Raw genomic sequence first — 25,589 nt, forward strand, 5'->3', positions numbered from 1 at the left:
AGCAAGTGCACAGAGGAGCAGGGCACTGCTGATCCAAAGACACACCCAGCTGGCCACAGCACAGTCAGGGAGCATCCTGAGCAGCTGAGCTACCAAAGTGACTGGTCACCAGGCCCTGGTCAGACTGCCTGGGCTGGCCATCCAAGTGCAGGCAGCACCGAGGCAGGAATCCTCATGGAAGGCTGGGGTGGGGGCTGGCACAGGGCAGGAGGGTTGCCACGGGGTAAACCAGATGAAGGGTGCTTGAGCACAGGAGCCCCGTGGCCTCCCCTCAGGAACAGGGTCATCAGTCCCCAGGACCCCCTTCGCTTGTGTGGACAGTATATTATCTGGGTGTTGTGGGCAGTGACTCAGAGCCGCACCAGCTCTTGGAGCCCCACACCCAAGACCTGCTGCACGCAGCCCTTCACGCTGCTGTGCTGCGCCTGAGGGCAGGTGAGAAGTGAGACTGTGCGTCTGGCATGTCCCCAGTGCTGGCCTTGGGCTCCTGGCTCTGTGGCCCAGGCCGTGCCTCCCCCCGTTCCCTCTGCCGCCTGCCGCTCAGCCCAAGCGGCCTCTGGGGTCCTCCGCTGACCCAGAACTCCAGCTAGAGGTCCACTCATGCAAGCAGGGCCTCACCAGGAGGAGCCCCGACCCACCATCAGTGGACACCCACACACGGCCACATGCGGGAGCCAGCCGTCCTGGGTTACAGGACACAAGCAGTTATTCTAGGGAACCTTGAGACGGGAGGCAACCACACACTCCGGAGAGTCCCAGGAGGGGCCAGGGGTGGGCTGTTGCTGAAGCCACACAGCCCTCCGAGCTCCTCCCTGTCACCTCTCGGAGGATGGCGCTCCTCCCTCAGACCGAGTCATCCTGCCCACTGCCGAATCCCCAAAGGGAACACCTGGCACTGCTGCTCAGGAGCTTAGAGGCCCACTAAAGCACCGTCCCCCTCATGGCACAGCTTAGGTCATCTTGGAAGGGCCAGGCCCTGAACTGGCTAGGGGCAGCTCTCAGCCCTTCTGGGAAAGAAGCCACCTCCAGCCTCCTGGGCACCTGGGCTGTTAGAGGCCAGGATAGAAAGGGAGGAGTGTGCGTCCTTCTCCCCTTGAGGGGACAGCCTCTGGGCAGCCTTGGGGTCTGCACTGTGGCACCTGCCTGCCATATGCCCAAGGCAGGAAAGATGCTCAGGCCTATGAGACAGCCTGCTCACCGGCCGGGAGGTGGCACTCTCCCCCGCGCAGCTTTATAGAGGTGTGATGGAGGAGAAGTCGTGCATATCCAGAGTTTGCAGCAGCAAGTGGCAAACGCATCCGAGTGGCACCTTATCACAAACAAGCCGACATGTGTGCCACCCACCCAGCTCCCTGGGGCTTGGTTTGTCTTGAGAGCCCTCCACACCAACTCTCAGCAGAGTCCGAGTGCGCGGTGCGTCTTTACTGACCAGGCCCCTGCTGTACGCCTCCGGCCACCTTTGTACCACTCCCCGGCAGCCCTGGGAACCCCCGGCACTGTGAACCCAACTTGTCTTCAGTTTCCACATCTAAGCGATGTGCCTGGTCAGTCTCTCTGGGCACAGCGTCCTCCGGCTTCGTCTGTGTAACTGGAAACAGCAGGACCTGCTTCTGTTCTGAGGTGCGTGTGTCGCGGTTTCCTCATCCATTCATCTGGAGGCCTCTGGGCTGCCTCCTGGTGCGTGGTGGGCAGTGGCGCAGGCGTCTCGGACACAGGGGTTCCTTTCCTTTGGATCTACACCAGAGGTGGGGCTGCTGGGCCACAGGGTGCCTCTCCTTCCGTCTCCTGAGAGGCCTCCACATACCCTTCCACATGGCTGTACAGCTGACATTCTTCATGGTGAGTCAAAGTAGCCCTGGGTGACTGAGCTCAGCCAAGCGGCAGAGCCTCTGCAGTGTCCTCTCCTCCTTCTCGGCTTACCAGGTGCCTCTGGAAAGTCCTGCCCATCTGTTGGATAAGCACTTTGCCCAGGCTGAGGGCCACAGAGCCCTACACTGGGCCACAATGGCAGAGCAGAGTTTGGAGCCTTTCAGGGGATTGCTGGTGATGCCAAGGACCCAGTGAGCCAAGAAGTGAGCCAGAAGCCACCGAGAGCCATCTTCACCATCAAAGGAGCCATCCGGAGAGCAGAGCACCAGAGACCTCGTTGTAGCAGCAGGGTGGACGGTGCAAAGCTGGGCCACACGCCAGATGCAGAAGAGCGAGACGATGGAGCAGGTCGTTTCTGAAGTCCCGCGCACATCTGGAAAGGAAGGCAGGAGGAAGCTTCGGGTGACACAAGGACAAGAAAGAACCTGGCATCTCACCCTGAAGGTCGACACCTGGCCCTGAGCTGAGTGCATACGCCACAGCTCTGGGAGCCTGGCCTTTGCCCCTGGAGGTGGAGGTACGGCCTGACACTGAGCACAGAGGCCTGGTGTGAAGACACCGGAAGGGACACAGGGAGAACAGCCACCGGCTCCAAGAAGCAGCCACAGGACTCTGGGTCAGAACAAAACAGAAACAGGAAGTCCTCCAGAGGAGCCTGGCCTGCCTGGGCCCCAGCTCACAGCAGCTGCGTGGTGTGCGGTGCCTGGCTGAGGACTTCCTGCCACCCGAGGTGTGGAAGAAGCAGGGAGGCTCTCTCTTCTCCTGGGGCCCCGTAGCCCTTTGTCCTGGACAGTCTCTTGGCTAGCCACTGGTGCCCTTGCTCATTCTCCCAGGACAGGTCTTATGTCCATACCAGAGCGTGTACCTGGCCTGGTCTCAGCAGTGTGTGGACTCAGTGGAGCCTGCGTAAGAAACACAGTTATGCCACGGAGCGTGTCCCCGTACCTGGAGGACACCCGTGCCCATCCCCTCGACTCCAGGCTGGACCCTGGGCCACGGTCTGAACCATGAGAGGAGTCATCATGGAGCAGTGAGCTCACGGATGCTGCTCAGCAGGAGGCTGCACCCTGCTCTGCCTCTGCCCCTCTTCAGCCCCAGCAAGACAAGGGCTTGCGTTGGACCAGCCCGCTCCCTCCAGAATCCCCATGGGCCACCGCCGCCGCTCGGTTCCCCTGGATTCTGCGCTGCCCTGACATTCTCCCAAGACAACGCTATACACCCTTCTTCTTCCTTTTGGTGAGTCAGGACCACCAGGGTTTCCTGGGACGAGGCCGGCCTCCCAGCCATGCCCGGCCACTCCGCCACAGCCCTCCGTCCTGTTCCGAGTTTCACCTTCACTCTCTGAGTGATGATTTATCTGGCTTTCAGAACAGAAGGCTGAGAGGCCTAATGTGCATGTGGCTTCAGGGTGGTTTAGGTTTATAAATATTTTAATAGGATTTTTATTCCTTCATAAAAAATATCTTAGAAACCTTTGTACCAGGAGAAAATGTCATGTCTTTTCCTATTTAAAAAAAAAAAAAAGTATTTCTTTTTTCCTCCTCTACTTTAAGAGAGAGAAAATAAGAAAAATCATCACAACTTTAAACGTCCCTTGGGCAGCGTGCTGGTGGCCCCTGATTCGGACCAGCTCTCCACGGCTCCCATGGCAGGGACTCCATCATGCCCCCAGAGCTCGCCCCACCAGAGCCTAGGCCACAGTCAGGGGCAGTAGCCCTCATCTTCATCAAGCCTCTGAGAACTATGATGGAGTAAGGAAGGCTGGTAGATGGTGGAGTCTCTAATTTGAGAAGCTGTCCTCCAAATTAGATGACAGAAAGCTCCGGGGTTGCACATGGAGAAGCCCAAACCCTCCAGAGGACCTACCAGGGCCAGAGAAGGCACAGAGCTGAGGCAGGGCCTGGAGGCAGGGCTGGGGTCCTGCTTCAGGGGTCCTATGTCTGTACCTGTTTGCCTGCTTGCTTCCCTCCCACATGTCACTCGCCTCCAGAGATCCCAGTCAGGGTGGCTCTCCGCTGAGAGAGATGGCTCACCCCTGACCTCACGCCTGCTTGACTCCCGCGGACCTTCCTCTTGTGCCACATCAAAAAAAAATAAATCACCCCCAAAATCACTTCAAAAACACCAGGGTCTGTCTACCTGCACCAACCGTCCTGTGAAAACTAAGAAATTCATCCCAGGGCTCAGAGACTGGACATCCAGAAGACACAGAATCCGGCACATATTTCCCTTCTGCGTGGTGGGGACAGAGAGAGCATCATGGAACCATGCACAGTGCTTTTCCCTGGTGGCTGAGCATAAGAAGAAGCACTGTCTGGCCTCGAGGACAGAGAGAGAAATGCGTTGCTGCCCTCAGAGCCACTCCAGAGCTGCCAAGATGCCTGAGCCCAAGGATGACAGCAGAGTTGAACTATTGCCCAAAAGCAATTACTGATTAGAATTGATTATTTCTACAAAGAAAGGTGACCGATGGATTAGTTGTCACATTGCAGCAGATTTGGGCGAAACTGCTGTAATTGTTAAAGGGACCGAGCTCCCTAACATAAATGGGACCAGAGACCATTAAGCTCCAAGGATCCTTCTGGCCGCAGTTCTATAAACTTGAAGTTGATGGGGCTTTTCTGTCCTTGAGCCATCCTGTACTTGTTCTTCCCCCTCCACAGATGAAATTACGCCGTCCCTGTCATATCACCCTGAGATGTAGGTAAGAAGTGATATTTAACAGCAAACCATAAATAAAAGCCATTGCTTTTATTTAAAGGGGATTATAAAATACAGAACTCCTTCAAGCACCCAGTAAATGAATGGGAAATGACATGTGACTAAATATTTGAAAGTCATTGCCATGCCTTATTTGATTTGCCTAATTACATGTTTTACTGCCTCCTTTACGGAACTGTTGCCTAAGGTATCTGAAGCCGTTATGCCTACTTCTTCAGAAACAGCTGGATCAAAATGCCGCGTGCTCACGTTGGCATGCAATTTTAAAACTGCTTCCAAGTCCATTGACGTGTGCGTCGTGGAGAGAGCCTCTGGTGGTAGAATTCTAAGACCCGTAGACTGGCATTCTTGACCAATGTAATACAAAGGGTCTCCCAGCCCCTCCGTCACCTCCCACCCACATCCCTCCTCCACCCAGCAAGACGGAACAAAACAAATCGAGGGTATAAATACGTCAGGGTAAGAAAGAGAACATGTTCAGGACATTCAAACACCGTCTGCCGATGGAAAGAAACAAGAGACTCCAGGACAATCCTGCACATACTTGGCCTGCTACCATGGCCCACTGAATGAAGCCGTTACCATGGCGGGAGGAGCCAGGAGGAGGGCTCCCCAGGGCAGGCTTTGTCTGGGCCCTGCTCAAACAGAGTCGGGATTCAGTCTGTTGGTTTGTGTACTTTGGGGTAAGCCATCCTCACACTGAAAAGGCCAGAGGAGAAGTGTTGGGTCTGACTTCTCTCATACCTTCGGGTCTCTCCTGGCACCCTGCCCTCCCCCACCCAACCTCCTCCAGCCGTCTCTGACAGCAAGCACTCTCAAGGGTCCACCAACTAGGGTCTCCCCGCTCCAAGGACAAGCCTGGAGGAACACCAGGTTCCAGGACAGGAATCTTCTTCTTTAGGGATATGCAACACACTGGGGTGAGCTCAAAGAAGCACCCTGAGGCGAGCCTCTCTGGCAGCTCCAGCCTTTGGGGAAGAGTTGAATCCAAGGAACTTCACGTGAGATGCTCAGCTCCTGCGGGAAAGGAAAGCAGCGGGAAGAACAGGAGACCACGGGTAGGACTGGGCTTGGGAACTCCAGGCAAAGCCACTAAAGGCTTGGCAGCCAAGCTTCCTGTCCGTGCGGAGACAAGGCCACATGACCTAGTCCACCTCATGGTGGTACCCCGAGGACCTTGGTGTCAGAGATGCGACTGTCTCAGACCATCTTAGATCATCAAGGAGAATCCCTAGGTGTCACAGGGAGTTTGCATTCCAAATAAAACAGAAGTAGGAGGTGACTTTCTCAAATATGGCCTCTTCACAAGGGACAAGTTTACACTCACAGGACAGACGCACTGGGGCTTCCGTGTGATGTGACTGTGGCTTATCCTATTTGCTGTTCAAAGAGGCATGGGAATAGGCCTCAACAGGAAGTAAGATTATTTAAATTAGTTCGATTTGATTGACTGTTCCCTTCCATCAAACTGAAGGAATGACCCAAGCTGCTGGGCCTCCTCTGTTTGAAAGCAGCTGGATGGTTTTACATCCCGTTGCCTTTGGCCTAAGTGTGTTTGTACCAACGAATCTGAAACTCCAGTTGCCATGTTTTGTTGTATTACTTTGTAAAGAGCAGGGATCGAATGCACTTCACAACGTGCAACCAGTTGAGCTGGCTAGCTAATAAGAAACTAAAGTAGATTGGCAAATACTCATTGAGCATCTTCTGAGTTGGGAGCTGTGGGACCAACAAAGAGAAACGATACCAACACCCCGAGGGCTCTTCTGGAGATCGGTAGACGCGTTGAGCTAAAAGGTAGGAGCACCAACACCAAAATGCAAGTGAAACCCCGGGGTAAAAGGTGGAGATAGACGGTGACCCCGAGGCCAGCTGTCATCTGCCCAGGGGGTGATGTGGAGAAGTCCTGGGGCCCCAGTCATGATGGCAATTGACAACACGCTTTGAGAGGGCCCAAAGCCACCATGGGACCAGTGGGCACAAGTGCAGACAAGAGCACCTTGGATGTGGTCATGGGCCGAGTCCACAGGCTGTTGAGGCAGAGTGTTCTCGAAGCAGGAATGAAGGACGGTCCACATTCAAGGGACGAGAGTGGATCTGAAATGCTCCCTCCCTAACTGAATCACTAGCTTATGAATAAAGATCCCAGAACTCGGGGCTGCCTCTCAACTCACACCCAACAAGGCCTCAGAGAGGTGAGACCCCAGGTCTGAGCCCAGCTCTGCTGGGGCTTCCTTTGGGAAGGAGCTCTGCAATCTGGGCTCATCTCTCTGTAAGGTGTGCCCAGGGTGGGGCAGGGGGGCCTCATGCCCCTCCTAGGGGCTGCTGTGAGCCCTGCAAGGTCACTGCAGGAAGGCAGCCCTGTGCCGATACTCCGTGTTTCTGGTACCAACTGAGACTCGGGGTCAAGCTCTGTCTCAGCCTCTGGCATTGATTTTGTCCTTCAAACAAACAAAATATAGCTTTTAGCCTCCAAAACTCTGAGACAAGCCCATGGCATCACTTTGGCCTCCCAGTGGGCACCCCAGGAAACAGGCAGACACACCAGAGTCAACCACCCCACACACCTCAAGGCCAGGGATAGAGCACAGGGGGCCCTGCCTGCTGGAAGGATGGGAAAGGCTTCGAGGAGGGCAGCAGGGGAAGGAAGAGCCCAGCTGGACCCGGCTCTGGGCACCTGACTGTTGGGACAGCACACCCCGCAGACTCTGCCATCTATCTGGAAAATGTTAGGTGATTTCAATAAAACTGAATCTGACTGCAACTAGCAGCAACCACAGTGGCCACTAGTGCCCTGGCTCCTCTGTTCTCCATCTTGGTGGGATGTGGCCCGGGACACCTGGCCATGCCCCCAGGAAACACCATCGAGGGCCGCTGTCCTGGTGCCAAGAACACTGAGCAACTTCACAGCAGGCCTGAGGCAGGGGTGGAGGCGGGCTGGAATCCTGCCTTTTTGCCACAGTGCCCCATCAGGCTTCGCCGTGGAGGCCTCAGACAGAGCTGTCTGCCTGACAGGCCAGCAGGGGAACTTCCCGTAGCTGTCCTCCTACTGTAATCTGAGAATCACAAGCCATGGGATCCCACAACCCAGGAACTTGAGCACGCCTCATCTTGAGCCTGGGGTGGTGTCCACTGCTTGGGCCACTGGGGACCTCTGGGAATTGCCGCCTTTCCCGCATCTCATCCACACTTGGGGCTGTGGAGCACAGAGCTCAGAGCCCATGGTCAGGCCCAGGCCTCACTGGCCACTCATAGTGGGCAGTCCTGGGCCAGGTCACCTGCTTTGCCTGACGGGCACACCCCTCTGGGGCAGAACTTCCCCAGCTTTTCTGTGCCGTCCTCTGCAGGTGCCCAGCAGAGGCTGGAGGCTCCGAGGACCACTGTGGCTGGATGGCACCTCCTCACCGTGTGGGTACCGCTGTTCACCAGCCAGCGCTTTGGGTCTGTTCTGTCCCAGGGGCCCCCCAGTGCACAGCGAGGGCTCGGTGTGGAGCCTCAGCTTCCTCATCTGTAAGTGGGAAGGGGCCATGGAGAGCCCTCTCTAATGAACTTCATGAAGTCCATGCCCCCAAAGGGGAAGAAAGTCATGTGTAAACTAGGACACTCCTAACTGATGCCAAGCTCTGTTGTCCAGGCCTGAGCTTGGAGCACTGTTCAAGAAGCCATGGGACAGATCCCTTTGAGGAAAGCACTTGTGGGCATCCCTTTTCTCCCTCCGCAGGACCTGTGGGACACTTCCTGCTGAGCTCTGAGTATCTGTGGTCTCCTTCCAGGTTATCTGCCTCCTCCTCTACGTTCCTGGAGCACAGGGGCTGTGGTACCACAGGCCTGCCCACCCAGACACAAGGGAGTACTGAGCAGAGATGGAGATCCAAGGAGCCCAGTGCAAGTTCACTCTGTGGTCACGTGGGATCTGCAGCCCCTCTGTGCCTCGTTTCCTAGGGTGTGGTGGTGCCTCCATTCATGGGCTTGCTTGTGTTGAGTAGCTGAGTTTAATCCCAGTTTATTCAAAAGTCAGACATGCCCAACACTGAGCACTAATGTTATTACCAAAGCTGTGGGTGAGAAGTGACTTCACACTGAGTGCAGCTCTCAGGGTGACAGGCCAGACCCAGGAGGCCAGGTCCATGGCTGTGGGGGCAACCACACGGGGAAAAGCTGGGGAGGAGCCATGAAGGCTGCGAGCACATCAAAAGCCCGCGCAGGCTCCCCTGGACAGTGGCTGTGCCCCGGCATCAGGAACTCCTCCCCAACCTGCAGAAAGGACCACACCTGCCCTCTCTGTGCAGAGCCCAGCCTCAGAGAAGGAGCAAGTCTCGGGCCGTTGGTGGCTTTCTTGTCAAATGCTCTCCAAGCTTTAGGGCCACGGGAACATCAAGCTCCGCGGAGAAAGCCTGTTGGATCCCTGGCAGCTTTCCTGATCTCTGTAAAGCCCCAGTGTGTCCAGCGCCCTCCATTTCCCTCTCTCGCCACTCCCACCTCGTGGCCCCCCAGCCCTTCCCTCACCTGCCTCACCCCACCCGCCTACCCAGAGCTCTGTGCATTCGCCCTCCCCAACAGGTCTCTGCACCAGCCACGCAGGCTTTGATAGGTCTGACTCCTAATTTTGCACGATATGAGGGAAGAGTGCTCCATCGGTGCTTATCAGGAAAGAGAAGAAGGCAATGCTCCTGAGAGGGCTGAGGAGCTCCGAGACTCCCAAGCTTCTGCCCTGTGGCGTCCATGCTGCCTGGCTGCTCCTGACCTGGAGGTGGGCCCCCAGTGTGGACGGGCTATGTGCGGTGGACACACAGTGAGTCATGAGGGCCCTGTGGGGTCCACTGAGCCCCCATCAATGGGGCAGGCAGGGAAACCCATCCTCAGATCCCCTCTGAAGGGGGACCATTGCGTGGGCACCGGGTTCTTCTGAGATCAGGATCGTGGACTCCCAGAGCTGAGGGCTGAGGGAGCTTCCACAGCAGCCCCCCTCTCTCATGTACACACTCCTCCCTCACCCTACTCGCACCTGCTCTCCAGAAAGAACCGGAATCCTGCACACACTCCCAGCCTTCTGCCCTGCTGGGTGAGGCCCAAGTGCAGCTCCACTCCGGGGGCAGCTGGGGGAGAAGGGGTCCCAGGACACACTGGCATCCAGGTAGGACAGGGGAGCATCCCGAGGTGGGACTCCAGCTGGAGACCCGAAGCCCAACAGTTTTGCCCCAACCCACCTGACCCCATGCCCCAGGCTTGGGGATTCCCATCAAGGAAGTCAGTAAAGCAGCGATTCTGATTAGACTGTTGGGAGTGAGGCCCCGGCAGCTTGCCGGCTTTTCCAAAGCTCCCCAGGTGATTCTACTGTGTACAGGTTTAATGTATTAACTTTCCCAGGGGCATCTGCATTTTAAGTAGCTCAAAGATTGCAGGGATGATAGGCTCATGGTTGAGTTCCAAGGCACAGCACACAGACCAGGACCAGAAGAACTAAGTCTTGGATCCAGCTCTGTCCCTTTCCCTGGTCAAAAGGCTACCTTACCCACACTGTGTGCCTCTCTCCAACTTGCAAAGGTAGCTGGAGGGTAGGAAAGTGCTCTGGGACTTTGGGGGTCCACCTGCCTGAGGCGTCATTCAGAGCTGGAGGAAACACCAGGGCATTGTGACTTAGTGGAGGCAGGCTGGTCTGAGACTGCGTCAGCAACTGCCACAAAGCAGCATCTCTCAGGCTGCATATTCACATGGAAGCACACTCCCTGCCCTGGAGTGTCTACTCGATAGAGTGCCACCACTGTCCTCACCCTTAGCAGGAGCAACACTTCAACCCCTCCTCTGTGAAGCCCGTATGCCTGCCGTGCCTGCTCGGCCTCTGTGAAGCAAACCTGGCCCCGGCAGGAGTCCTGGGGAAAGACTGTGGCCACTGCTGAGCCAGGGGTTCCCTGGGCACTGGGAGGAAAGTGACCCGAAAAGCCCACTCGAGGAGCAAGCTCAGCCTCCTCTCTGCAGCTCTCAAGCTGCTGGCACTCCACCAGCTGGGCCAGCAGGACTGGCAGCAGGAGCACTGGGCTAGGCATGAATGGTCACTGGCAACCCACTTCCAAGAGTGATCAAAACCAGGAGGGACCCAGGTTCTCCCCACAGTGGTGGAGCTGCTGCGGGGGTGGAAGATCTCCAGTACCCTCTGCACTGTGCTGCCAAGAGTCAGCTTGGCGAGGTCCAGCTGCTATCACTCAGCAGCAGAGACAGCTTCTCATAGGCCACAGCCACCAGAGGTCCTGTGCACGATGGCTTCAAAGCTCATCTGCTCTCCGCTGCAGTATGACAGACATGGATGCAGGAAACGCGAGAAGGCTGAGCTATGCCAGGTCCCCACTTCCTGGCATTTTCACGGGAACAGAGCTGCTACCTCAGGTCAGCTGCCGGCATGGCCACAGGCCACCTGGGTTCCTTGACCAAGTAGCACACAGAGCTCACATCCCTCAGACCCAGGGGTGGGCAAGAAGCAGCCCCCTTGGAACAGTACGAAGGGCCAGTTTCCCTCTAGAGTTTAGAGGAGACTGTGGCTAAAAATCACAAAAAGAGATAGAGCAGCAGAAATTCAATTTGCCAAAACAGGAAAAATCCAGAAAGAAAATGAAACTGAAGAGCTGGATGGAAAGAGATTGTGCAGAACTATTATAAGGAAGAGGAATCCAAGGGGAGGGACACAGGGAAGAGGAAATGTGAGCTTGGAGCCTGTGGAGTGAAACCGGGGAGCCTGGGGGAGCCCCGCAGGCAGAGGTGGGGAGGCCAGGGCAGAGCTGCAGATCCCTACTCTGAACCGGGGGAAGGGCAAGTGGGGTGAGGCTGGACCGACACGGCTAGCCCTGCTTCCTGGTCCTGCCAAGCTGGGGGTGCGGGGATTTCCCAAACCAGCCACGCAGGAGCCGAAGGCAGAGTGAGGAGGCCACCTAGCGGCAGGGGCCGGAAGGGAGGGGAGGGGCCCAGGACGGCGCCTCCTGGGGGGCTGGGGCAGAAGGCAGACCCGCACCTGTGCTCCGCGGGGAGGCTGGGTGGAGGGCTGGAGCGAGGCAGGAGTGGTTGAAAGCATGGAGGGAGGGAGGGGGGCTAAAAACGATCCCCAGAAAGAAGGGAATCGCCTAGACAAATTGGAAATGGGTCCTGAGGGCGCTGGGAATGTCTGGTCCTGTCTTGCAGAAGCCAGGGTTTGGAACCTCTGACTGGCACAGGGAGGGGCCCAAATTGTCTGGAGGGGGAAAGGCAAAGAGAGGGAGCCATCTGGTGTCTGGAGGTGGAAGGCAGCGGTGTGTGGTGTCTGGGAAGTGGGGAGTGGGTGGGATGGAGGGATGGCGGGTAGGGACAGAGGCTGCAGCTTCTCAGGTGGCTCAGCCCCGCGCCCTTGTTTCTCAGATAAGAGGTACAAAATGTCCTTGCTTTCCTCCAGGTTTTTCCCACCCATGACAGGGAGAAGGCACTCTGAAGTCAGATGTCAGTAGCAAGTTTTAAGGTACATCATTATTTTACCCTTACAGGTCCATGCAGTCCCCCCAGGGCCAATCCCCACCAGATTCTCTAAGTGCCCAGGGCTGGTAGGGGATGGAGGCAAGAGAAGAAGCGTCCTTGGTCCCTTGCATTAGGTGTCTGACAAAACCTCCCCAGTAGCCCAGCACAATGCCAGACCTCATCCAGTCCCAACCCTCTGCCAAGAGGGAGCTGACCACTCCTGAGGTGCCCAAGTCCAGCCGTGCCCATGCAGAGCTCTGAGCAGTTCAGGATTTGCCCCCATAACACGCCTTGCCCACCCTGCATGTCGAGGAGGTGAACTGTCTGCACCGTATCGCTGCTCCCAGCACACCCCCTGCCTCTCTGCGCTCAGGGGCTACAGGGTGGCCGTGGGTCCTGTGGGCTTTCTGCGCATGCCTGAGTTTGTAAGGGAGGGTGGAAAAGAATAGGGAAGGAAAGGAACTGAAGCAGGTAGACACCAGGCAGCTCAGGTCACCTGTTAGTCCCAAAGCACTCCTGGGGCACAACGTGCATCTACTGTGCAGGAGACCACATCAAACAGGCCCTCCCTTCCTCCCCAGAGGGTGGTGGGTCTTTTCTTGCAGCAGAGGCACACCCCCTCAGCAGGACAGCTCTGCTGTCTGCTTGGTGGAGACCCCAGTTCCCTGCTCAGCCGGCCTGGATAAGCTTGCAGGCTGCTGTGCCGCCCAGCCTCTGGGTCGGCCTTCTCTGGAAGATTTTGATTCTTCACAAATTGTAGAACAGAGAAAAGAGACAAGTTAGGTGGGAGAGCAGGAGAGCAACCGACAGTGAGTCTCTCCTAAGATGCACCTCTTCTCTCCCCACCAAAAAAACAGCCTGACTGCCAAGAAAGTGCTGGAAAGGTGCCCCTGCTTGAGAGCCCAGCTTCTTACTGGGAAAGTGCTGGAAAGGTGCCCCTGCTTGAGAGCCCAGCTTCTTACTGGGCCTCCGCTCTGCCTGGGATGGAGGGGAGCACTTATCCCTACAGGGCAACCGTGGAGGCATTCTTCCTCAGGGTCAGTATGCCACTTGCCCTGGTCTGGAGGATTTACTGTGGAGGGGTGGGGGAAGAACAAGAGGGGAAGCCACGTTCCATAAAAAGAATAAATTTCAGACTTTTAAAACTAGGACTTTTGAATTTTTTTCTTTTCCTAAAAGAAGTGAAAGGGATTGGAGATTCAAGGATTGCTAAACTCTACGCACTGTTCCCTTTTCTATGATGCTCTTTGACCACAACCCTGTTCCCCATTGTCCCCACCCACCCCTTAGTCTGTAGCCCCAGCACCTGGCTGGCCTCTGTCCTTGAGGACTGGCTTACGGAGCTCCACTCACTGTGGCAAGGAGCCTGAATTCCACGTCCAGCTCATCCCTGGCCCTGCACTTTGCTCAGATCGATCACGGCGTTCTGTGTGTGCGTGTGCACAGCCTTGCCCACTCCTTGCTGCCCCAGGCACAATGGCCTCCTCCCACCACACATGCACTAGCCCAGCCAGCTCCCTCCTCTGTGCCCACCAGGTGGTCTGCCCTGCTGGTCCCTTGGCTCACTCTGGACCTGCTCCTGAGTCTCATCTTCTCTGCAGAGGTTGAACCACGTAAGGCGTTCATGGGAACACAAAGAAGAAGCAGTATTTTCAAGTTTTTCTAAGGCACATAAAGCATTTCAAACAGCAATGCCTAAAGTCTTGGCCTCACATAATTACCCTTATCCAAGGATGGTAAATTTTCAGAAGAAGGTGCAGGGTCCTCTCCTCCTAGGGGCACCTAGCCTGTAAAATCAAGTCTCTGGGGGAAACAGCAGAGCTGGGCAGGTTTCCCTCTCAAACATTTGAGAGACTGTTTGTTGATGACTGAAGCTTGGGGTGTGTGTGGGGGGGTCTAGACTGTCCTTTAAAAACTTATGTTGGTTTTAACTGAAGCACCTACCATTCCAGAGAAAGTAAAGGGGGAAGCACAGAGATGTGCACAAAGCAGGCAGTAATCGATCTTATCCTAGGAAACCTGCCTCTTCCCTGCCGCCCACCTCTTCTTAGTAAAGACCTCCCTCCACCCTCCCTATTTTTTTTTAACTCGAAGCCTTCAGGTGAAAATAAAGCAACAGCAGCAACAGAAAAAAAAAATGTAGTCTTCTTCAGGGTTAACATCAGAAGACAAGCTTCTGCGGCTTTGGCCAATCAGATGCGCCCCTGCCAGCTATAATATAGTGCGAAAGGCAGCCTGTCTCACAAGCTCCCCAGGCTTGCTACCATTTAAAATCAGACTCTTTTTGTCTTTTGATTGCTGCCTCGAGACCCAACTCCGATGTGTTCCGTTATCAGCGACCGGCAGCCTGCCATTGCAGCCCCTGTCTGGGTGGGGATCGGCGGCGAGTCCCCCGCAGCAGCGGCGGGCAAGGTTATATAGAAAGAGAAAGAGCCAGGCAGCGCGCGAGCGAGCGAGCGAGCGAGCCCAGCGAGGCAGGGAGAGCGCAAGGGAGAGCGCACACGCACACACCCGCGCGCACTTGCTCGCGCACAGACCCGCGGGGACAGCTCGGAAGTCACCAGGTTCCATGGACGAGATGCTGCTGCTGGCGAGATGTCTGCTCGTGGTCCTGGTCTCCTCGCTGCTGGTGTGCTCAGGGCTGGCGTGCGGACCCGGCAGGGGATTTGGGAAGAGGCGCCACCCCAAAAAGCTGACCCCTTTAGCCTACAAGCAGTTTATTCCCAATGTGGCCGAGAAGACCCTGGGGGCCAGCGGCAGATATGAAGGGAAGATCTCCAGAAACTCTGAGCGATTTAAGGAACTCACCCCCAATTACAACCCCGACATCATATTTAAGGATGAAGAAAACACGGGAGCAGACAGGCTGATGACTCAGGTAGAAACCCTGCGCGGGGCGTGGAGTGTGTTCCTTTCGAGGGGGCTGCGTGCGACCAAACAGTCCACACTTACTCTGTTTGCTCTTTGGGCGGATAGACCGGAGACTGTTTGGCCCTCTCCTTCCCCACCCACCTGCCCACCTAGCAGGGCTCCTCTTCCTAGAGGAGAATGGAAGCTTAGAGTCCATCAAAGAAGTTTAGGGTGTGGGTGGGGTGAGAACAGAAGGCGATGTGGTCCATTTGGGCCCTGATTTGATTAGTCTTGCTGGGACAGCCTCCCCTCTCCTTCCTCTACTCCGGCTTGTAACTTGGGAGACCTTGACTTCAGAGGGGGCATCTGCCCTTTCCAAGTCCAGGGTGAAAATGGAGGAAAGCTGTGGGAATGCACCCATAATCATAAGTGACCTCCAGGTCACTGTACAAAGGTAGCCTTGAGTATTAGAGCTCAGAGCTTACACGTTTTCCTTCTCTGTGGTTTTCTTTTTTCACCCTTTATTCCCACCACCAGTACCAGAGAATCCTAACTGGAAAAGCCAGGGGCCGTCTGACAAAAGCCAGGGGCTCCAGAAGCTCCCTGCTAGCCTCCGCTGAATCGCACTGCCACTCTGTCCTCCCCATTTGTGCTCACCAGATGTATTGATATTTCTGTAAGGATGCTCTTTCATTCCGGAGCTGGGGTACCTTGGGGGGAGGGACTTAAAACTTATCGGCCTTGCATCACTTGAGTTTTCAACCTGCTTGCATAAGAATTAAGAGGGAATAAATATTAGTGAGGGTTAGCGGGTGGGAGGAGAGGCAAAGCAAAACATGAATTCCTCTCTCCATTCCCACCTCCTTGGAGACTTCTGGGCTGCCAATCTCCCAGCCAATTCTAGACTTTCTGAAACTCCATGCACGTATGACTGAAGCTAGAAATGGGTTTTCTTGCAAATATAGGTCAACATCCTTTTTATTGCCCTATTAAAATATTCAAGTCCTACCTTTAGGGCTAGGTGCGCACAGTGGCTGACGGAGCGGCGCTGGTGGGGCGCAAGTGCAGGGGGAGGGTGCAGGCGGGAGGGAGAGAGGAGCTTCCTCAGAGCCGCGCTGCTAGCCACGGGCTCCCGGGTGAGGAGGTTGAAAGAAGACGGCAGCCGGGTCTCGGTTTAGAGCCGGCAACCGGTAGGAGTGGGAACGCAGTGATCTGCTGCCGACCACTTTAAATCTGGACCGCGAGTGTGTACGCGCGCGCCTGTGCCCAAGAGCAGCGCGAGCCACGGTTAACTGCACGGGGCACGGGGTGCCGGGTGCGTGCCGCCAGCTGAGGGCATTCTCCTGCTAGCCCAGTCACCTTGTCACCCTCCCTCCCGGAGGAGGACGGGCGGCCTCCAGGTCCTCAGAATCCGAAACGAAGGAGGCAATGGAAAAGAAAGCCTCGGGGGCGGGGACCTTAGGTCCCCCAGGCTGAGCGAGTCGCGTTCGTCCTTGTCGGCCCGAGGCGGACGCCAGAGAGAGGGTCCTCGGCCCGCGCCCCTGCCCAGGGGCCTGGGCCTCGTCGACTGCTGCAGAGCTGCGAAGGCGCGGAGCCGCGCACCAGAGCAGACGCATTTCAGCTCCACTTACTCCGGGGTTATCGATCTCGCGGCTACGGTTTCAGCGCGCGCGGGGCTGGGCTCAGGCAGCCGGTCCCGGCCGCTCCACACGCCAAGCGCAGGCCGGGCAGGAGCTGAGAGCCCGGCTCCCACCGCCGTAATTACCCCGCGGCGGGGGCGGGGGTGCGGAGGGCGGAGCGCGCGGCCGGCCGGTTCCAGGGCCCGGGCGCAGCGCAGGCTCCGCGGCCAGCCCAGGGCCGCCACCCGCTGCCGGCCCGCCGCCTTCTCGGCCCCTCCGGCCACCGCGCCCCAACTAGAGCCCCCAGCCAGGTCCCTCCCCCACCCTGTCCGCCCAGCCCGGGACCGGGGCCCGCCGGCCCCACGCCCGCCCCGCCACTCTCGCCGCCGCGCGCACTAGCAGCATTTGAACTTCTGACCTTCTGTCAACTTCCCTCAGACGAACGAAACGAAAACAAATACTTTTTTTCCTTAGGCAGTGGCTATTCCTTTTCCCAACACAAAAGGCGGGGGGGTTGGGGGGGACAGCCAAAGTGGGGTGGCCGGGGTGGGGGAGAGCCAGGCCACGATCACGTCACCATCCCCGCAAAGATTCTCCTAAACCCGCGGGTGGCTGGAGCAGCGGCAGTCCCGAGGTGCCACTAGGTTCGTCGCTCCACTGGGCTTTCTTCTACGGATTCTGAGAGTTGAGCGGGGCGGGAGGGGGAGGGCTGGGTGGTGAGAGTCTGGGAGGTGGGTGTAGGAGCCCAGCTGGGGAGTCTTCCCCGGGCCAGAGGAGGTGTGTGCTCCTCGGGGAACCCGCTCACCCGCTGGCCCCCATTCTAAATAACCACCTGATTGGGGCCCAGGTGCGCAATGGCCCTCGTCCTCTGTCTTGCCTCCCTCCCTGTCTGTCTCTCTAATGTGACTGCCGCCCAAGTCCCTCAACCATGGCAAGATCGTCCCCAGTGGAACTTTCAGAGCAGTTCTGGAACGCATGAGCTCCTGGTTAATATTAACTCGAGAGAGGGGAAGCGCAGACAGACACACTCTCCTGGCGCAGGCCTCGGGTGCCAGGCGAGGGTGCCGGCGGCCACAGAGCTGGGGAGGGAGGCGGCCAGGGGCCGGATCTGCAGGCTCTGCAGGCTGAGGTGGGGGGACCACCTGAGACGCCACGTTGAATAGATTTCCTGTGTGCTTTGAGCCGATGGGGAAGGAGCTCGGGTGTGGGGCTGGGGGGATGTTTTCTTCTGTTCTGAACACAGGGGTCTCTTTCCCCTGCACTGGGGGAAGCCTACCGGCTGCCGGCCGCGGCGGTCCCAGCCCCGAGCTTCTGGGCGAGCCGGGCAGGAGCTCAGGCGTGGGGAGCAACTTGGCCTCTGCCGACACAAAGCCCGCCCCGGCGGCCCTGCTGGGCTTCACGGTGGCTGCACAGAGTCGGACTTGATTCGCGGCACACGACCCAATGAATTAATAAGCGGCGGGGGAGCGTCCTGCAGCCCAGCTGAGGCCGCACAGGGCCTAGTGCCCCCGGGAGGGCGGGGTGCCTGGGGTGCCAACTCTGGCAACCCTGGCCTCGGCCTGTCCTGGTCGCCCGGGCCTGGCTCCGCGCCGGGCTCCTTGCCTGGGGTCCTCCATGCCTGCCCAAGTGGCGCAGCTCAGGGTGCTGGGTCCGTGCTGCCCTCCCTCTCCCAGGCTGCTCGGTGGGAAGCTGTTTAAAGCCTCATCTGCTCCCCCCTCCCTAGAGAAAGGAGCTGTAGTGGGGTGGGGGCTGGAATGGGGGTGGCTGTGTGCGTGTGCGTACCGCGGTGTGCGCCTGCGCGCACCGGGCTTCAGATCCCAGCTCTAAACGGACCCTGGTTTACTGATTGATTTTCATGTAAAACGCGTTCAATCCTCAAGATGACCTCACTCAAACTCTGCCCTTCCGACTTTTTTTCCTTTCTTTCTTCTTTTTTTCTTCTTTTACTTCTTAAGAAAGCTGCCGGCAGGCCCAGAACCCTGCAAGCGCTGACCTGTTACCAGGGCCGCCCCAGCCCCCCGTCCTCTCGGCATTGGTTGTATGTTTAACTCTGCGACCATATTACTGGTTTTTATTGCTGCCAGAAACACAGGACTTTTCCTGTTGCGCAATTTGTCAGTCCCCTGAAAGCGCAGGCAGAGTCCTTGCAAGAGTCTCCGCCCTTTGTAAAAGAGTTCCCCTGGCTGTTACTAGGGCCCTTTCCATCCCAGTAACCTGCTTCCAAGCAGAGCATCCCTCCCTGCCTTGGGGTGGGTGGATATCAGCCCTACCCTCCACAGAAGTCACCTTGCAATTGCTTCTCCTGCCTCCTCTCAGGTCTGCTTCCCTTGGGGTGCACCATCATCGTTGTATCTCCAGTTCCCCCTTTTCAAATCCCGAATCCAACCCGCAGCAGTATAAAGGCCCAGGTAGTGAATGAGTACCCCCCCACACACACACACACACACACACTTGACTCAATTTTTATTTTCTGAATATGGCCCAAGCTTATGGATGGAGCCCCCACAATCCCAAGTTCCACTCTGCCCTGCACATGGGTGGAGGGGAGCAGAGCAAGCAGAGGGGCAGGCCGGGCTCCAGAGGCCTCAGGCCTTTCTGGGTCCCATCCCCCACCTGTTCTCCTGCCCGCCCTCCCCACCCTTTAAGTTTGCTCTTCAAACTTGCTGGACACCATTCTGCACCAAAGCCAAGAAAACAAGAAAGGAGGAAGGGAACAGGTTAAAGAAAACAAGAACACAATCAGACCCAGAGCAGCCTGGCCCAGAGGAGTTCCACAGGGGAGGAATGTGGCCGCCCAGACAGAGAATGTTTGTCCTGCGGCCCTACCCATGCTGGACATTAGAGCTCACCTGCCTCCTGCCTCCGAGCACTTGGGCTGCCTCCCACCCTGAGTGGCTATCACTCCCTCACCTTTGGCTTCCTTCTCGCCTTGGATAGGCATAGGGTAGGAGGGAAGGTCCAGAGGGAGATGGCGCTGGGTTTCCCTGTCCTTAAGTAGTGCACCGAATAGGCTCTGTTTTCTGCACTGGCCTCCTCAGCAGGGATTTACCCCAGAGAGAATGGTAGACCCTTGCCCAGGTATGCAGAATGGGGGGAGCACAGACAGGTCTAAGAAGTGCAGAGCAGTGGGGGGGGGGTTGGCATTGGCCGATGGTGCCCCTAGAGGATTCTGGAGCTTGTGTCTGAAACACAGTTGACCTCTTCCAGAGAAACTGCTTATTTCTCAGACCACGCTAGTTGATTGGCAGTTTCAGGATTGGAAGGAGGTCCTCAGCTTGTCTCCAAGAGAACTGGCTCCTCCTGCAAATGTTGTTCCCTTCTCCCCCCCCAATGCCCACACTAGTTCTGTCTCCCCACTTCTCTCCACATGTCCTTACCCTAAGCCTGGTCAGGGCTGGCTGATGGATGGGTTGGCGGGGTGGTGGGGTGGCGGAGCTAACAGGTCTGTTGGTTGGGCACCCCTTCTCTCTACAGAGGTGTAAGGACAAGTTGAATGCCTTAGCCATCTCTGTGATGAACCAGTGGCCAGGAGTGAAGCTGCGGGTGACCGAGGGCTGGGACGAGGATGGCCACCACTCAGAGGAGTCACTGCACTATGAGGGTCGTGCTGTGGACATCACCACATCTGACCGTGACCGGAGCAAATATGGCATGCTGGCCCGCCTGGCCGTGGAGGCCGGCTTTGACTGGGTGTACTATGAGTCCAAGGCCCATATCCACTGCTCCGTGAAAGCAGGTAAGACCCCTCATGCCCAGCCCTTCTCCATATCCCTTGACCCCACACAGTACGGTACCCTCACTCCAGGTCTGTCCTGTAAGGCCATCTGTTGGTGCAAGAAGCCACTATTTTCTTGACCTATGAAGTGGTCTTTGACACTTTGTGGACACTAACAATTGAGGACACTAACATCCTCACCTCTAATTTGAGGGGAAAAGAAAAGGGAAGTGAGGGCCAGGGAGGAAGGAGCACCCTGTGAGCCCCCTCCCTGCCAACCCTGAAGGCCAATGTCCACTGGCTGTCTAGCCCAGATTCAGAAGACCTGTGGCTTTCAGAGTCTCCAGACCCCACTTTTTGGAGTCCCCACTGCAGGTGGTGGAAATGAGAAGAAAGAGTGAAGGTTGGCGGGGAGTACTGAAATTTCCATGGCGACTCTGCAGTTAGCCAGGTCTTTCCTCTTTCATTTGGGGCTTAAAAACCTACCACCACTCCCGCTAAGCGCAGGAGGGTCTGTCCAGGGCATAAATGGGCTGCTGGCTCCTCCCCGCTGAGCCCCTGTGGATTCTTAACTAACCTAACTCACTCGCTAAGCCTTTGGGGAGAGGCCTGGTGGGAGGCAATAAACCCAGTAGTTACCACTTCCAACATCTGGAGCCGAAGGAAGCATCCGTTCTTATTAGGAGCCCAGCTGGGGTGCCCTGCGTAGGGCAGGAACGGGAAAGGCCATCCCCTCCCAGTCTGCAGCTGGAGCGCCTGGCCCCCAGGCTGAGGCTGACTTCCCTGGGCCTGCAACGCCACATGCTGTTACCGGGAGGAACAGCCACGGCGCCGAGGCATTACCCACACACGCGCACTACCCCGACTTGGGGCCGTATGTGCAGATCTTGCCATCTCTCGGACAAGTAGACACATTTAGCAAGACAATTCACAGTGAATTTCGAAGGAATTGTCTTCCGTGCCCCCCTCCAGTTTTTCCCGTTTTCTTCTAAACTGCATTTTAAGGGCACATTAGTAGGAAAACAGTGTTAAAGCCCACTGCATAGGTAAGAAAACGTTGCTTCTTGCAACAACCGAAGGTGAAGGTGTGAGAGCTCAGGTAGGAAAGAGTCGTGTACAGCTCCTGGCGACGCCCCTACCCCTGCACGGGCTCGAAGCGAGGAGACTTTTGCTGGGGATTCTTTCTCTGCTCCGGATGGGAAATGGTGGTGGCGGGAGGCCCTCAGCCCCCGGCGCGCCCTTTCCGGGACCTTGCTCCTGCGCTTAGAAGCGCGAGGTCTCCTTTAAGCCAGCACTGTTCGTGAGGTCCCCCTGGCGGAAGTCCCTAGAGGTCTCTTCCCAAATGAGCAGCGGTAATCCCGCCCCAAGGGTCTCGCCGGGAGAGCAGAACCCTGGGCGCCGAGCCGCTCATTGGCATTCTGCGCACGCTAGCCTAGGCGCGGCGCAGTGCGTGTCAAGCAGGGTCGTGCGACTCGACGACTTGGGCTCGCCAGCGCCCGGGGTCGCATTCCGGGGGGCTACAGAGGGCCTCCATCGGCCAGCCCCGCACTTCATGACAGAGAAACCGATGAGAAGATTAAAAACCTTCTGTAATTCCAGCAGGAAGATTCTTTCTCGCAATCTCTATTTGCAAAAAGCATGATCCCGGAGATTGGAATGCAAAGAAGATCCATACCTCCCTGCCTCTCGTCCCTGCCACCCTCCCCCCCCCCCGCCCCGTGCTCCGCCCCAACCTCAATTATTGTCCTCGGGATAGTGAGCCTCAGAAAGCGATGGAGGGCCGAGGAAGCGGGTAGTCAAGGGGCCTTGAAACCCGGCGCTTGCAGCGCTCCAAGCAGGCCTGGCCATTTAAAATTCAAATACACATCTCGAGTGCTTCCAAGAGAGGCCTGGCTGTGCAAATAGTGCCTGTGAGGCCCGGGCTTCTGGAGGGCCCGTGTGTGAATTGCACACGGGGGGCCGGGGGTGGGGGTTGCACCTGAGCAAATAGGGAGGGGGCAGCCTACAAGCTGGAGAGTGAGCTGAGAAAGGGGAGGAGGAGAAATGGAAGTGTCCCCTTTTCCAAGAGTGTCTTCTATTTATTCCAGAATCACAATGACAAAGCTGGGCCCTTTATTGGATTTTAATTAGAAAATCCACACAAGCTTCGGATTTTCACACCTCGGGCAATTCTCTGGAATGTTTGGCCAGTTGCTACAACTACTACAGCTATTTTTCACACACCACTCCCCCCACCAACAGGCTAACAAGAGGGCCCTTGCTGGGCGGGGGAGGTGGGGAACATCCATCCGGGGTTCCAGCGCAGCTTGGGTGCGGAGCACACTGGGAGACTCGGGGACGGGAAGCGCGGAGGGTGCGCCCTGACACCCGCGGGAGCTCAAGGCTTCCCGAGGAATCCAAGTGGCGAACAAATATCCTGAGTTCCCAGCGAGGCTGGGTGTGTGCTGAGCGGTGGGGCGGGCGGAAGGCGGGGAGGGTAGCCGGCCTCCTTCCTGAAACGCCAGCCCACCTTTGCCTAGCCAGCCCCGTCGTGGAGTCTTTCAGGAATGCGCCTGCATCTGAATCCTGCCACCGAGGCGGCGGGGCTGGCGGAGGGGCGAGGTCCGCGCTGGACAACCTGGACTCGAACCCCGGCCCAGGCTCACGCGTGGCGCACACCTCCCGTCCCCCGTGCCTCCCTCTTGGTACTCAACCCCCTGTGCCCTCTTCTCTCCCTTATCCTCGCCCGCAGAGAACTCGGTGGCGGCTAAATCCGGCGGCTGCTTCCCTGGCTCAGCCACGGTGCACCTGGAGCACGGTGGCACCAAGCTGGTGAAGGACTTGCGTCCCGGGGACCGCGTGCTGGCGGCTGACGACCAGGGCAGGCTGCTCTACAGCGACTTCCTCACTTTCCTGGACCGCGACGACGGCGCCAAAAAGGTTTTCTACGTGATCGAGACGCGGGAGCCGCGCGAGCGACTGCTGCTCACCGCCGCGCACCTGCTCTTCGTCGCGCCGCACAACGACTCGGCCGGGGACCCCGAGGCGCTGTGGGGCACGGGGCTGCCGCCGGGGCGCCGGGCGCTCTTCGCCAGCCGCGTGCGTCCAGGCCAGCGTGTGTACGTGGTGGCCGAGCGCGACGGGGACCGCCGGCTCCTGCAGGCCGCGGTGCACAGCGTGACGCTGCGCGAGGAGGCCACGGGCGCTTACGCGCCGCTCACGGCGCAGGGCACCATCCTCATCAACCGGGTGCTGGCCTCGTGCTACGCCGTCATCGAGGAGCACGGCTGGGCGCACCGGGCCTTCGCGCCCTTCCGCCTGGCGCACGCGCTGCTGGCGGCGCTGGCGCCCGCACACACGGACCGCGGCGGCGAAGGCGACGGCGGGGGCGGAGGCCGGGCCCCCCAGCCCGCGCCAGGGGCAGCTGAGGCGCCAGGGGCGGCGGCCACCACGGGCATCCACTGGTACTCCCAGCTGCTCTACCAAATTGGCACCTGGCTGTTGGACAGCGAGGCCCTGCACCCGCTGGGCATGGCGGTCAAGTCCAGCTGAAGTCCAGGCGGACGGGAGGGGCGGGGGCGGGGCGCGGGAAGCGACAGCGAGATAAAGCAAACGACACACGGGAAACGCGCACGGAATGAGACTTTTAATTATAATAATAATTAATAATAATAATAAAGTAGGACAGTCCAAAGTAGACTATAAGGAAACAGAGACCACGGGGAGTTTTGTTGTTGTGTTTAGTTTATATATATATTTTTTGAATTTTTTGGTTATTGTTTTATTTTGGTTATTTTTCTCCTCTCCTGGCTATTTATTTGTTTGGTATGAATAGATGTTTTAAATAATATGAACCGGACCTTCAAGAGCCTTAACTAGTTTGTGTCTTGGATAATTTATTATTATCATGTGAACTGTACTCACGGGGGGAGATTATTTTGTGAGGCCAAGCAACCTGCTCAGAGTCTATTTTTCTACGTGCCCCTGGGCCTGAGTGTCAGAAGGCAGAATTCTGTGCTCTCCGTCCCTCCTCTGCTAGGCTCCTGCTTTTCGGCAAGTGTAAACTAAAACATGCTTCATGGGGGTCCACAAATTATATTTTTATACACAGAATTGTAAATTAGATTTTTGAGAGATCAATACTTAATGACATTTCATTTTTTGAAATAGTGTAAAAATATGAAATATATTATTTTAATTTAACTAGTTTCCAATGTAACAGCCATCACCTGTACTGTCTTCATGGTTTAATATTGCATTGTAATCATCATTTTGGCCACATTCTTGAAAAACCAAGACTGTCTCTCTGTCTCTTTCTCCTTCTCTCTCTCTCTCTCTCTCTCTCTCTCTCTCTCTCTCTCTCTGTCACACACATACACACACACACACACACACACTTTTTTTTTTTTGACAAACTGGAAGAACTGTTATTTTTAACTTCAAAGAATTTATTAGAAAATATTTTTTAAAAGTGCACATAGTGATGAGCCCACAAGGATGGAGCCTGTAGTTTGTACAGAGAAAAAAAAAAGGATGTTTTTGCATTAATAAATTGAGAAATAACTGCTGTAAATTTACTAAAATGTATTTTTGAATATTTTGTAATAGTTTTATAGAAATAAAACGTGCCACGCTCAGCCCGGCTAGTGTATAATAACTAAGAATTACTGATGCAGCCCTTTTTCTTTTCTTACTTGGCTTCTTGGTTTGGGAAACCTAGGGCTCCCCATATCCTTTAGAAGTCTTGCTTATACTGTGAATTAGCCTGGCCTGCATAGGTGACCAGAGTAGTCAAGCAAGGCCCCTAGTCGGTTCCCTGCAGGAGAAACCTCAGCTCTGTTTGTATTTATTGTGCAGAGTTCTCTCTGCATGCCTGGAGGTAGGGGATGTCCCCCATCTTAACTAGCAAATCTCAACCCCCAGGCCCAGAGGTGGCCCTGGGAGAGCCCCTGGGCCCTTCTTCTCATGTGATTGTAGGGCAATTTCATGCCTTTCCCTGGCCTTGCTGTCTCTGATCCTCAGGATAAGGTTCGAAGTTGCTTTTTGAAGCCTCACAGTGACCTTTCCAGAGAGGATCCCAGGGGAAGAGGCGAGATATCCATCTTCCCAACCTCTCGTCCTTGGACTCCTCATAGCAATCCAGAGTGTGCATCCTCCCTGATCCCAGTGCATCCATTGCTCCAGGGGCACAGCTGCCGGGGCTCTGAGCCACACTGGTATTTCCCAGTCTCTGCAGAGTGGTTATCAGCATGGGCTTGTGTCCCTGAGACCAGGCAGCAGGTTACTTGTAGCCCTTTGGTTTATTAAAGGTGACTGTCATGCTTTACACTCTGAGCAGAGTGTCCAGGAAGGCTGCACTTGCG

The 25,589-nt window shown here is 56.6% G+C and overlaps 1 protein-coding gene across 1 annotated transcript; it reads left to right on the top strand.

Annotated features, from left to right (window-relative positions):
- Positions 1-14,641: 14,641 nt before the first annotated feature.
- Shh (sonic hedgehog signaling molecule) lies at positions 14,642-23,778 on the top strand. Its single transcript, XM_027951308.2, has 3 exons — positions 14,642-14,941; positions 20,007-20,268; positions 22,979-23,778. Exons 1-3 carry the CDS (start codon positions 14,642-14,644, stop codon positions 23,776-23,778), a joined length of 1,362 nt encoding a protein of 453 aa, XP_027807109.2.
- The last annotated feature ends 1,811 nt before the right edge of the window (positions 23,779-25,589 follow it).

Source organism: Marmota flaviventris, chromosome 1 (assembly GCF_047511675.1).
Source record: "Marmota flaviventris isolate mMarFla1 chromosome 1, mMarFla1.hap1, whole genome shotgun sequence".
Classification (NCBI taxonomy): Eukaryota; Metazoa; Chordata; class Mammalia; order Rodentia; family Sciuridae; genus Marmota; species Marmota flaviventris.

Excerpts from the sequence above, each read along its gene's own strand:
- Shh (XM_027951308.2), top strand. The coding sequence starts at position 14,642 with ATGCTGCTGCTGGCGAGATGTCTGCTCGTGGTCCTGGTCTCCTCGCTG. Across the intron at positions 14,942-20,006 it reads CAGACAGGCTGATGACTCAG|AGGTGTAAGGACAAGTTGAA; the intron begins GTAGAAACCCTG and ends TTCTCTCTACAG. Across the intron at positions 20,269-22,978 it reads CCACTGCTCCGTGAAAGCAG|AGAACTCGGTGGCGGCTAAA; the intron begins GTAAGACCCCTC and ends CCTCGCCCGCAG.